The sequence below is a fragment of the Empidonax traillii genome, unplaced genomic scaffold, assembly GCF_003031625.1.
Source record: "Empidonax traillii isolate 1590-97213 ecotype Southwest subspecies unplaced genomic scaffold, ASM303162v1 scaffold221:size740363, whole genome shotgun sequence".
Taxonomy (NCBI): Eukaryota; Metazoa; Chordata; class Aves; order Passeriformes; family Tyrannidae; genus Empidonax; species Empidonax traillii.
The window spans coordinates 598,703-612,328 of NW_020955414.1; the positions used below are offsets into that span (position 1 = coordinate 598,703).

At 40.9% G+C, this 13,626-nt stretch overlaps 1 protein-coding gene across 2 annotated transcripts in view; it reads left to right on the forward strand.

Moving 5' to 3' along the window:
- SRGAP1 (SLIT-ROBO Rho GTPase activating protein 1) overlaps positions 1-13,626 on the forward strand; it is a 142,427-nt gene that overhangs the window by 125,085 nt on the left and 3,716 nt on the right. For both annotated transcript variants that reach the window (XM_027887750.1, XM_027887751.1), the window contains exons 17-21: positions 1,630-1,854; positions 2,953-3,032; positions 11,172-11,352; positions 11,914-12,048; positions 12,187-12,532. In XM_027887750.1, the coding sequence (XP_027743551.1) occupies positions 1,630-1,854; positions 2,953-3,032; positions 11,172-11,352; positions 11,914-12,048; positions 12,187-12,532 (967 nt within the window). The remainder of the gene's footprint in view (positions 1-1,629; positions 1,855-2,952; positions 3,033-11,171; positions 11,353-11,913; positions 12,049-12,186; positions 12,533-13,626) is intronic.

The following is a 13,626-nucleotide window of genomic DNA, read 5'->3' on the forward strand; positions in this document are numbered from 1 at the left end:
TTCAGCTCCCCAGCCATCTCAGTAGTCCTTTTCTGGACTTGCACCAGTTTGCCAGTCTCTCAAAACTAGATACAGAATGTCATGTGCAGCTTCACGAGCACCAGGTGGAAGAGGAATAATCAGTTCCCTTGACCTGTTGGCTTTTCTCATCCTAAGATACCCTTCTTTGCAGGAGGATGCATTGCTTCTTGTCCAAGAAGGGCTTTTCCCAATGCTTTTCTTTGGGAGCTGCTAACCAACAGTCAGCTCCAGACTAATAGTGTGTAGAATTAGTCCATCCCATGGGTGGGACTTTGCATTCATCCTTTCTGAGCTTGATGAAATTTCCTTTTGTCCATTCCTCCGTCTTGTCAAGGTCCTTCTAAACGGTAATCCTGACCTTTATCATGTTTACTGCACCCTCCCCAGCATGGCATAATCTGTAAGCTGGTTGTGTGTGCACTCCATCCCCTCGGCTGTGTCGTTCATGATGATGTTAAATAGCATCAGCCCCAGTATTGAGCCCTGAGGATCATTGCATGTTGCCAGCCATCAGCAGAACTTCACATTTCATGGTGATAGTTACAATGTTTTTTACACAATTTTGCACACATATAAAGGCTGAACCGCCTTATAAATCAGTAGAACAAGATGTCTCCAATTAACATACAGGGCAGGATAAAATGGCATAAAAGGGGAGAACATGATTAATTTTATGAAGTAGTTATGAGGGAAGTAATTTAGAAGGTTTGCTTCATGCATTTGTGTAGTTTTTATGTGGAAACCACTCTCTAAAATTTCCCTTTCTAGGGGAAATATGATGCTGTATTTAAACACAACCAAACATCAGAATTCCTATGCTGCTTCATAGCACAGAACAACACAGTATAGGGCATCCCAGCACTTCAGGTTCTGTTTGACTGGTCCCACACAGAACCACTCAAAAGCCAGCATTGCCATTAGAAATTCCAGTGCTTTTAAAAAAGGGAATGCATAGCAACTCTTCATTCAAAACTGAAAACATTGCATTTTCTGGAAGAAAGGAGAACTTGCAAAAATTGATTAATAAGAACAATCAAAGCCTTTTATTTGGATGCTTCCATAATGAAACTATTGTAGGAGTTTGTTGGCAGAATTTAAGGTGCTTAGGAATTTTAGGCTGTATGGTAAAAACAGAAACACAAAATCCCAAGAGAATTTGCAAGATCCAGGAAATCAGTTACCTCCAGAAGGCAATTTAGTCTGTCTAAGTTACATAGCCAGCTGAAGGGAGTGATGCATCAAGCCCCGATGAGAAATGTATACCCACTTTGCATTCAGTTCACTTGGAGCTCCAAGGATAAGCACTGATGAGATAGAAGCAGCATCAGTTGATGGATTTTATGTTAGCCCATTAAGTCGGTGTACACTAAACATGGTAGTGTGGGAACACAAACATTTACATACATACATGTGGTATAAACTCACTTCATAAAGGACACAACCTATGGAAGAAATGTTTGTTTGTTTGTTTTGTTAGCTTTATGTAGGATTTTCAGTGAGAACAGGAAATCTCTAAGTTGTGATGGAAAATAAAGTTTCCCCCAGTTTTCAGGATAAGGTTAGTCACAGTGGAAAAGTCAATTTTTCTTGATTTTTGTCTTATAACAGCCTTTCACAGTACAGTGATGAAAACATGATGGATCCATACAACCTGGCCATTTGTTTTGGGCCGACCCTGATGCCTGTTCCAGACATACAGGACCAAGTGTCTTGTCAGGCACATGTGAATGAGATAATCAAAACTATCATCATCCATCATGAGGCTATTTTTCCGGATGTGAAGGAACTTGATGGACCAGTGTATGAAAAATGCATGGCTGGAGATGACTACTGGTAAGGCAGAATATTACCCTTCTTGTCATCCTAACAAAATCATTAGGCTGTTGTCTGGATAATTCCTGTGATACAGAATTACTTTTGCACACAATAGAGCTATGAAGATAAATGAAAAGAGCATTTAGGTTCACATAGTAAAGCGTTAACTATAAAAAAGTGAAGTCAATTTTGATGAGGTTCCCTACAACATTTTGTGAAGGAAGCTACCCCTATGTTCAGCCAGACACAGCCAGAATTCCAGGTGTACTGTGCAGAGCTGTGAACCACCTTATCAAATTCCAGCTTAGGATGCCCGCTGCTTTTCTCTTCTCTGTCATGATTTAACTGGGCCGGTAGCTAAACACCACACAGCCACTCACTCCCCCCACAGTGGGATGGGCGAAGATAACTGGGGGAAAAAAAGTAAAATTCATGAGTTGAAATCAAGACTGTTTAATAGGACAGAAAAGAAAGGGCAAATAGCAATAACTATTAGAATATACAAAGCAAGTGACGCACAATGCGGTTGCTCACCATCCATTAACTAATGCCTAGCCAGTCCCAGAGCAGCAGTCCCTGACCAGCTTTGCCCCAAGTTTATATACTGAGCATGACACCACATGGTCTGGAATATCCCTTTGGTCATCTGGGGTCAGCTGTCCTGTCTTTGTCTCCTCACAGCTTCTTCTGCTCCCCAGCCCACTCACTGATGGTGTGGGGTGAGAAGCTGAAAAGTCCCTGACTTGGTGTTAACACTGCTCAGCAACATACAAAACATCAGTGTGTTGCCAACATTATTCTCATCCTAAATGCAAAACCAGCTACTAGGCAGAAAATTAATTATATCCTAGCCAAAACCAGGGCACTCCTTTGACAATGCACACATACGCTTATAAAGGATTCAAATGTTCTGAGGACTTCTTAATACCTGAGGATGTTGTTTCAAGGAAGGGTGTGTGGGCTCCTTCTGTAATTGTGTATTCATAACACACCAGGATAATTATGTCGCACATAACTTTGTAACATTATAAGAATAATTTTAAATAATCTCATGGGGGCGGCATATTTTTGATGTAGGTGATTTCACTCTCTGCTCAACCTTTCGTTTCCCTTCAGTGACAGCCCATACAGCGAACATGGTACATTGGAGGAAGTGGACCAGGATGCCAGTACAGAGCCCCACACCAGTGAAGATGGTACGTCTGTTACGTTATTGGGCTTTTGGTGGGGGTGAGTTTTACAGGTGTTCCATGCAGGAGACCTTCTTCCTTTCCTAGTTGTGTCTCATTTGAAAGAAGGAAATTTCAGTCCTGGTGTTCAGTAGTAAAGCTTTAATCTTTGTTTGTGTACTTTTGCACTCTTGATTCATCTGTGTTTGACCAGCTGTTTCCTTGTTCTCTCCTGATTTGCCCAGTCACAGGAAGGGCAAGAGAGAAACTATTTCAGTCAGCACATATTATTTTCTGAATAATGTTACATTTTTAGTGACTCTTTGCCTTCAAAAACATAACTCCTCAAAAGTTTGCCTTTAAATATAAGGGATATTTGCCATTCTGGCTCTATTTGTATATGAATTTAAAGGCTGCTCTATCCAAAGGATTTATAACAACCAAAAAACATATGTGTACCCCCCACAGTGAAACTTCTGAACAATAGTAATTTTCTGTAAATATCAATTGCATATACTCTGTTCTGGGTACAGTAGATAGCTATGAAAAAACTGATGCATTTCTATTATATTAATTCTTTTTAGCCACATGTCATGAAGGTGTATTTGACTGTGACAGTTGAACTGTCCCTCAGATGTCCCTCACAGAAACTTCCGCCTTTTGTCAAACAAATTGAACAGATAGAAAGAAATCTCAAAATCTTTAAATGACTACCATTTTTGTGAGAATTAGTAGCCCGTTAGAGGTGAAGGATTCAGAATAACACTACCTGTAGAGAAGAGCAGCAGTGTGAGCTCACTGCATATTAGGCCAGCAGGTATCCCAGACTGATCAACCAGCACACGTGCAGTTAGCAGCAGCAGAAACAAAAGCTTGTTGTCCATTTCAGAGGATGTGTGGAAGGAGGAAGAGGAAAAGACAGAGGGAACAAAAGGGGAGGAAAAGAGTTACAACAGAGAAGGAATCTTTTTTCTTTTTTTTTTTTAAAGAATGTCATAAGGGACACTGTTTAGGAGCTGGACAGTTGCCACAGGGAAAGGAACCGGAAGGTGTATCTATAGGAAACCTGGCTACGCTGGTCCCATTGCACACAGAACAATGTAAGCAATAGTTCCACTCTGACTGTACCCATCTGCTTTGTCACGTACACAAGCTGTCAGTGGCAGACTGTCTGTCTCTTCCCCTTTGCCGAGGTGAGGAGGGGCAGGCAGAGTCTGTCAATGCAGCTGTTTGGAAAGCAGAGACAGTTGGATAGGCAGGCATCACAGAAGGGGGAAAAAACTGAGGATAGCGGAGAAATCAATCTTCTGCCTGGGGTGTATGGCCATGCTGTGCCCGCAGTCAAAAATACCAACAGCTCTACAAGGCAGCCTTTGCATGGGTTCCTGTTGACCAGCTCTGCAGGACTAAACCCACTGCCTTTGTACAGCTCATCTCTGCTAAATAGTGTGGACAAACTCATAATTGCACTTTATTTTTCTGAGGCAATATAGCTTTACTTTAGAAGAGCTCCTTCTTCCACTGGAGGTATTAAGAAAGAGTGGAAGATGAGGAAGTCTGTCTGTCTCTCATTTAGAGCACAAGTGAAGTAGTGAAATGCAGGTGACACAACAGCTCAATATATTGGGGCCAACTTCAGGGTCCCATGACCATAATGAGAGCTGAAAGTGCAAGCGGGCATGGAGACAAGTGCAGCTTTCCAGCAGCAATCAAAAGCAGTTACTTCAAAGCCATGCCTAGGAAAGATGAAAACATCAGCACGATACAGAGGAGCAGGACCGTGACAACACGTGGTGCATCACCCATGCCTTGATCATCATGGGCTCTGCCCCACCTCGGTGTTGTTATAATTCAGTTATAAAATGACAGGTTTACATTCCTGTCATAGCGTTACTTGTGTTATGACTGTGTCACTGGTGGGACAAACCCTGAAGAGAATAGCTGATAACGGGACAAAGTTCTGTTAAAATATTTACCTGCTCAAGACATGGGTTTTTGTTCACCAAATCAGCCAGCAGTTTAATTCTTGTTGCCTCATCACACCTTTTTAATTAATTCAGTGCTGAAAGGAAGCGGACATTTGTGTTTACAGAGAAATAATTGTTAGCACAAATATATTTGTAAGCTTGGCAAATACTGCTGCAAAGATAAAGATTGGCAAGCCTGGGTTGCATACAAAACAGTGTTGGTCTTTGATTCCCAGCCTGCAAGCTGCATGGATATGGCTTTCCATTGTAATAGCATGTTTTTCTAATGTAGGTTACAAACTTTAAATTAAATGCACTCACCATCTCTTTGCACATGTATTCATGTGTTTGTGCTTTGGATAATTCCTTTTAAAGCTGTGTTTGACACCAGATATGAGAATAGCTGAGAATTTTTCAGTTTGCATATTGAACTTCATGCATATTGAAAGTCACTGATTGACATGTTGTGGTTAAAAAAAAAAAGCTTTTGCTGAAAGGCCTTTGCTGAAAGGTCTGGAGTATTTTGGGGGTTTAATGTGATTGATTCATCGATTATATGCTAGAAGCATCACTACCAGCTGTTTGTGGAGAGGGAGAGAGAAAGGGAGGGGCAGCATTGCTGTTGTGTTGATCAGACGTGGTGCTTACATGTTTCCCTCTGTTAGGACATGGAAGAAGCAGATTCTGTAAATGTGAAGGGGTTTTTTTCAGTGTTGAAAATCTAATTAGTTTTATGCTAAAATGATATGTATAAATGTATACATATGCAAGACCAAGCAGCTAACCCCACAGGAATTACGGGGTTATTGAAATATAATCCAGGGTCTATGATCAAAAGGATTTATTTTACTTACTGTTTTTCTAAAGTTAAACTACAGGTGACTCTTTCTGTGCCTACTAGAATAAACTCATCTTTAGGGGCTGTGTCAGTAATGCTAGAAATGTTTAATTATAATTTAGAAAACAATCAGACTTTTATTTAATTGAAAATTATATGTTTTATTTAATTGAAAATTAAATTATATGTTCAGAGGTAAAATACAGTAGATTGGGGGAGAGCTGGAACTTATAACTGAGCATATAAATGCATCATAACTACTTTATTTTAAACATATAAATTACCTTTTTTTTTTCCTAAGGTTACTGATGTTCATGTATTTCAGCTGATCACTGGAAAGGGAAGAGAGAAGAAAAAGGAGATGCATTTTACTGTAGTGTTTTCAGTCTTTTTTAAATGTGCGGAAAGTATCCCCATAAGGAAAACACATAAATTTTTTCTTTCTTCTAAATCTGGAAATGAAATTTAATTTGTGAAGTTCAATACATTTGTACTTCAGCTGAGAAATAAAAAAAAAAATCTATCTGTAATTTTGCTGCAGACGAACCTTTATCTGATAGTGCCTCTACAGTAAAGATTCAAAGGACACTGTTTTGCTGAACCAGTTTTTAGCATATTTCCTTTACCTTCAAATTGCTGGAAATTTTTTATTCTTGTTGGGAGTCACATGGAAAAGGCTGACTAGATTTGTTTTCAAAGGAAGTAAGCATTTCCTGAGGAAGTTAAACAGATGGAGTTCTCCTAGGAAAACCTACATGCAACTAATATCATACTCTTCATAGATATGTCATAAATGTAGAGTAAAAATTTAGATGGTAGTTCTGCTGAAAACAAAAATTACAGGGACATGTCAGACTGTAAGTTGGTTTTGTGTCCCCAACACATAGTCATTTTCTGGCTTTTCAGTAGTGCTTGCTGTAATCAACACTTTGCCAAATTCTGCTTTGTCAACACCTTGCAATGTCTCTTTGATTTTGCTCTTGCCAGTAAGAGAGAACTGCTGTTCTGAGGACAGGACTCTGAAATTGCAAAGCCGGTCTATTCTCTGATGGGATGCAGAAGAGAATAAAAACATTGGGGGATAGAATTTTCCCAGGATGTTCAAGGGAAAACTGAGGAAACACAGAGCAACAGCAACCCCCCCCCCCCAAAATAAGTGCAGGAGATGGTCTCCCCTCCTTCCTGTATCTCCTTGTGCCCTGAGGTGTAGAGACAGCCCAGTGCCACTTTAGTGCTAACACCTCTGCAGGGAGGTTAGTCCTACCTCTGGCACTCCAATCCCAAAATTAAAATTAGCACTTATGTTTCTTCTGCCCTTTCTGCTCTTCCAAGCAGTGGAAGTTTTTCCCACAGTTCTTCAGTTTGTCCTAATTTTTCACTTCCATAGCATTGCCTGATTCACTAGAGATGATAGCTGGTGAGATCCTGTATGACATCAAATACTTCTTGCTGTTGCTGGTGAATGCCCCCAGGTATGGACAGAGCAGTGCAATTACACTTTCCCCTCAGCTGTCAATTTTACTGCTAGACATTCACTATCACACAGAATTTGAATTACAGATCCCAATTCTAGCTTTCATCACCTTAGCCTTTTGGAAATTCTTGTCTGTCATTCAGTAACCTTGTTATTAAGTGGCTTAACTTTCCAAAATGCATTTATTTCTAGGAGTAACTGTCAGGGTACTTTGCTTTCCACTATTAAGGTTTGACCTGTAACAAGGGGAATTGCTATTTAAGTACAGTGTCAATACTGTTTGCTATAGGAAATTTTATCTCTTTTTCTTCTGCCTAAAAGCAACATTCAAGCAAAGAAAATGCCCAAGTTTCTTGTAGTAAAAACTGTCTGAATTTATTTTTTGTCCTGTTGAGAAAACTCTGTGAAATCTCCTGGGCAGTCCTCTCTGAGGAGAAGGGATTTGTTACCCATCAATCTGATCTACACATCTCAAAAGTCACATTTCATTTTGGGTACATTACCAGTTCATACAGCTGGTTCTAGTGGGACAACTTCCTTTCGAACTCTGAAAAAGTGAGTCTTTTAGGCAGTGGAAGGATACAATAAGCAGATTCCCATTGTACACCATACTTAGATTAGCATAATTCCACGGAGGGAGATAAAACTTAATCTGTAAATAAAAAGACTTGTATACTCAAATGTGGGATCATGTATGGACTGTTGAAGTCAGCAGAGAAATGGGAAATTCCATAGCTTACCTGTGTAGGGGTTTATCAATCAATCCAGTACTCAAGACCATTACCACCTAACTTAGGAGAATGTCAAAGGAAAATATGTGCAGGAAATTTGGGATTTTAGGACTTACTGTAAAGTTTTTTTGTTTGTTAGATTTTTTTTTTTCATTTTAAAGTACTACCCATTAGTGAGTGAATGAATCTCTGAAACGTGGGAAGTTTAGTTTCTGAATTCTTGGCTCCCTCTACCATAACCCATAGCTTAGCTGCAGTCTGAGAACAGCATCTTCATACAAATGTTTGCTCCTTTTCAATCTTACCTGATTCCAGTAATACCTTGTTATAACAAATTTCACAAGCAATACACATGATATATGTAAAAACTGCGTTCTTTGGTCATTGTTACATTATTGCTGTTTGATTTCATATTGCCCTCTTAAAGATAAGGCAAGATAAAGGCATGTTTGATTTTATTTCTTTTCATTTTTTAATAGTGTCTTTCTGTGCCTATAAGTCTCTGTCTGTTCAGAAAGACTGTAGACAGAATATCTGACAAGGACAACAAGGTAGCATATTTGAATATCACACCACCATTAAAGGTTTCCCAGTTTTCCAGAATGTTTCTTTCTGTGTCAATACATTTTCTTTGCTTAAAAGCATAAAACCAAGAAACCTGTCAGCCAAGAAACCTGTCAGCCCCCACCCTCCCACCAAGGAATGCCAGTCAGCAAGCCATTGTCATGACCCACTGGTCAGAGCCGTGATGTTCATTATAAATTCTCATCAGGCTGCACAAAGACACCGGACCCATGTCAGGGAACTCTTATGTTTTATTGTACAGTCTCCATAACTTTGGCAACCAATCCAATATTTAGACTCAAAAGGTATTGGCTAACACACCCTTAAATTTCTTATAATAGACTTCCACGAGAGTGGAGGCAAACAAACCCTTAATTTTGTACTGCACACTTCAGTAAGTTATCAACTCCCACAACACACAAGCGAAGGTGCTGACTCATAAGCCACAACAAACCAATATTCAAGGGTGTTGGCTTACTAGCCACAAACACCTCCACAAGCTGCTCACTCCCACAACACACTTAAAAATGGAGTACAGGGTAGGATATAATAGGCGTGCTTTGCCCAGGCAAAGCAAGGGAAGGAGACAAAGAATATCACCAATCCTTAGAACCCACGCTGGTGCTGCTGCATGGATGGTCCAGAGCTGGGGTTGCAAGAAAAGAAAACAAAAGAGAAAGAGAGACAGAGAAAAGAGAGACAAAAAAAAAAAAAAAAAGAGAGTGAGGGGGCCCAATCTGCTCTCTTTTGTAGTTCGCTTAGTGCAGCCTGCTAGGTAAATTAGACTTCTTGTGCATTTTGTTCACATGTGCACAGCCTGCTCTTCTCCAGGAGGTGAATTGGGTGGGGGAAACTGAGCATGAGTCTTGGGGCAGAGCAGGGAGTTGGCTCAGCGCAGCTCTGCCTTCTCCTGTGATCACACCTTTCCTGCAGCAATACTCAGAATGTTTGAGACAAAACATGCTTAGGTCTGGTCTTCCACAGTATCCAGTAGGAATGCATTTTGAGGAATTAATACTGTTAGTACTAGGTTCTTACTTGTATTTAGGTAATTGAAGTAATTTCTGCCACCGTACATTACTTTTGCGTTTGTAACAGTGAATTCCCCATGTCACTCTGTTCCATCTCTGGAAAGTTTCTGAGTTGGTAACTTCTAACCACCCTGCAGTTTGTCTCTGACAGGAGCTCTTAACGTGACTGCAGAAGTAGCAAACCACAAGATAGCCTTCCGCAGGCTCGAAAAGTTATTAAAAAAAAGAACTGCAAACTAAAACCTCCATAAAGGTGCTATCATTATGTTTTCATGCTGCAGGATGAAGTTAATTTTAAAAAGACATTCCTGTGCAAAATGATGTCATAAAGGGACAGTGGCTTTCATTACCAGCCTGGTTCTTTGGGGAATTACAACCTCAGCGATTTTAATTTGCACCAGACAGAAAGTTGCTATGCAAGTCATTAGCCCAGATGTTAATTTCCATCTAAATATTGCTCTAATTATGTAAAGAACTTAGTCATTTTGGGGACTCTTGAGTTGTTGGAATCATCAAAGTGTGTGATTTTTAGAACAGTATTTTGCAGGTTCTTCTTTATGTTTTGAGACTTTGATGACAAATTTTAATCTGTTTGAGCTCAGGTGCTTTCAATTTCATGTAGAAGAAACTAAAGGCTATTTCCTCCATGCCCACACAGAGCTCTGATGATACCTATGGGGGCCTTTTGCTGACACCAGTAGGTTCCTGTCCCAGTAAAGGTTATGAAGTAGAGTGCATTAGCAGTGTGAGGCTGAATTTACCAACATACTGACAGAAGATTAGTCAGGACTGCTGTAGCCAATGGTTGGCTTCAGAAAACACCAGCCTCCCCTGCGGAAACCAGGGCAGCTTGGGATTTTGAAGCAGGCAGAGCTGCTTTAAGCAACTTGAGGCCACACAGGGACTGTCCCTGTGGAGGGGTCATCCTTAGGCAGTCTGGAGCCGTCTGTCCCGCTCAGAAAGGGCGTTAAGGAAGCAGATTGAAGCACTAGGCTTCGGCATTGTGTAAAACACCAAGTTTTCACTAGATCTGCTCCTTTGTCATGTAAAAAAAATCCCATAGCCCAGTTAGGCAGAATATCTCTACTCATGTACAGGGGAATTTTGTCTTCCTTCCTTTGCCTCTGCGGATATTAAAGGCACTCCCATTTACTTTTGCTTTATCACACTGGTTCCTCGGGCCTTTGGTTATTCATTTTATTTTTGGAGGTCTTCATTGCCTGGCCTCCATCCCACTCCCCAGCAATGCAGGAGCCCTTACAGCAAGAGGCAGAGATCCCTCTCCCAGCAACAGTTGTTGTAACATTTGAGCATGCTGTTATGTTTTCTGCAGCTTGTGAAGCAACCCAGACGTTTCTCCCTTGGGACACAGGTTGATTATGTTTCTTTGTAAGGGGCACATTATAACTACTGCCTGAAGTCTGCCTTAGTTCAGCTGATTTCTGTCAGCTCTGATCAGAATGAGCACTGAGAAAGTGCAAAAAATGGGGTTTATGAAACCAGAATGAGCAGATAAGCCAGTGTAGAATCTGGTATCTGTTCTTCTTCCCTCCCCACACAGAGTGCGAGCCCATAGAAGCTATTGCCAAGTTCGACTACGTGGGAAGATCTGCACGAGAACTCTCTTTCAAGAAAGGAGCTTCCCTTCTGCTCTATCACCGAGCATCTGAAGACTGGTGGGAAGGAAGGCACAATGGAATTGATGGTCTTGTCCCTCACCAGTACATAGTGGTGCAGGATATGTAAGCAATGTCTGGTGTGATTAGTTTCTAGGTGGGGTGTAAAATCTGAAGCATTTAGCAGTGTTTTCCAAATGGGTCAGTGGCTTGAAGGCTCAGATAGATTAAATATTTGCCTTCTAGGCAAGATACCTCTGTCTTTATTGCCCTGAATTGACAGCTCAATAAAAAGTACTACTAGGTTAAACTACTTTTAAGAATATGTTCCCAGTATGTTAAGAGGCAGATGCTGCTGCACCTATTTTATTTTGAGTATCTCTTCGTAGCAATTGCTGACTTGTAACTTCAGAATAGCTAAAGCTGGAGAAATGCAACCCTGAACTCTCATTTTACAGTATTAAGCATGTGTTTAGCCAAGGATGACAAAGTTCTTTACAGGAAGGTTTCACTCAAAGTGTAAAGAGCTCCGTAAAAAGTATTATAAGCAATTTTGGGAGACATACAAGGGCTTAGTGCATTATAACATGCCTGCCTTTCCTACGGGAATTAAAAGCTGGGAGTACCAATGTGCTCTGTCATACTTCAGTCACTGACTTCTTGTCTCATCATGTGTGTTCCCTTCAGGGATGATACTTTCTCAGATACACTGAGCCAAAAAGCAGACAGTGAGGCCAGCAGTGGACCCATAACTGAGGATAAGTCATCATCAAAGGACATGAACTCTCCTACTGACCGTCACTCTGATGTGTATTTAGGAAGGTAAGCTTCAGCATGACATGTTTCAGTAGTTTTGCTCACAGCTCAGGTGAGTAATTTCTCCAACAAAGTAATTGCTCCTCCACATGTTTATGGTCAATCGCTGTAACTTGTCCTATAACCACTTCTGCATCGGTGCAGGCAAAGAAAGAGGTCAGAACCTCCACCTCCTCTGAGACGCCCTGGCAGGAGCAGTGACAGCCACTGCCCAGTACACCCACCTCACCCTCTCTCCAACTCAGCCATGGAGCTGGGTTCCCCCAACCTGGCAACTCACTGCAGTTCCAGAGCCCTCCTTCAAAACCGCAACCTCAATGCCGACAGCCCTGAAAGGCGACGCAGGCCTGGACACGGCAGTCTCACTAACATCAGCAGGCACGATTCTCTGAAGAAGATTGATAGCCCTCCAATTAGAAGGTCTACATCATCCGGTCAGTACACAGGTTTCAATGACCATAAACCACTGGACCCAGAGTCAATAGCTCAGGTTTGTACCTTTTTTTCTTTATGTCACTGTCCGATTTTCTGAGGAGCAAATCTCATTGAGCGGCACAGAATACATGCACTGGTAGGAAGGTGTGTGCCAGGGAATATCTTACTTAGCTTCCAAAACAGAGTGTGTGTGAAAGAAGATGTTTTAAGCGATTCTGAGTAGAAGAAGCACAAGGGGGAGTAAACATTGCACAAGCATTAAAAAGAAATTGTTTCCTATTATACTGTAATGAAATTGCCTCTACCACACAGAACACAGTATATGATTGCAACGATGCGTAGATCACTGCACTGTTGAAGGCTGGCCTATTATGTCTTGCATGTAATTAGTGTTCAATTATTTCTCAGTATTGTGGTAAGCAGAAGAGTGCTCTGACTGGCTAGTAGTGATCATTGCCATTCAAAGCAGCTTCCTGTGGATTTTACGTAGTTTTCATATAGTTCATATATGTTTCATACTGTATGTTATTTTGATCCTTGTAGTAGAACATAATGTGCAAGATGTTGCACCTGTGTAAACTGTGGGCCATCTTATCCCTGTGTGAACACTTACCAGTCTTACTCCTGGCAATGGAGAGGTGAGAAGGATAGAATAGGGAGCGCCCCAATCATCAGATTGGTCTGTTGCACTGAGCTAGTGACAGCTCTTGAGCAAGTAGATACTTCTGTCTTCAGAATTCACATTTTGTCTAGGTAGGATAACACGATTACTAGGGGCACCCTGAGGGTGCAGTATGATTGCAAACACATTTTACAATAACGCTGACACTCATGTTTTAAAATTTAATGTACTGGTAATGCTTGCTTTCAAACTCCGCTTCCAGCAAGGAATGGAAGGGACTGTCATGCGTAGGTCAGAAAGCTGAACCATGTATTAGGGTTAGAAACTGTGAATGTTGTCAATGTTTTATTTCATTATAAGTTACTTATTTACTTTCCTGGAAATACAGTGCTGTTTGGCCTAAGCTATCTATTTTTTTATGCCTAGACTACTGATTATTTAGCAGTGAGAGAACCCAAAGTTTGATTAAACTGTGTGGAAGTCACCGTGAGCCACAGGGAACACCAGATATTTTAACCTTACTTGTA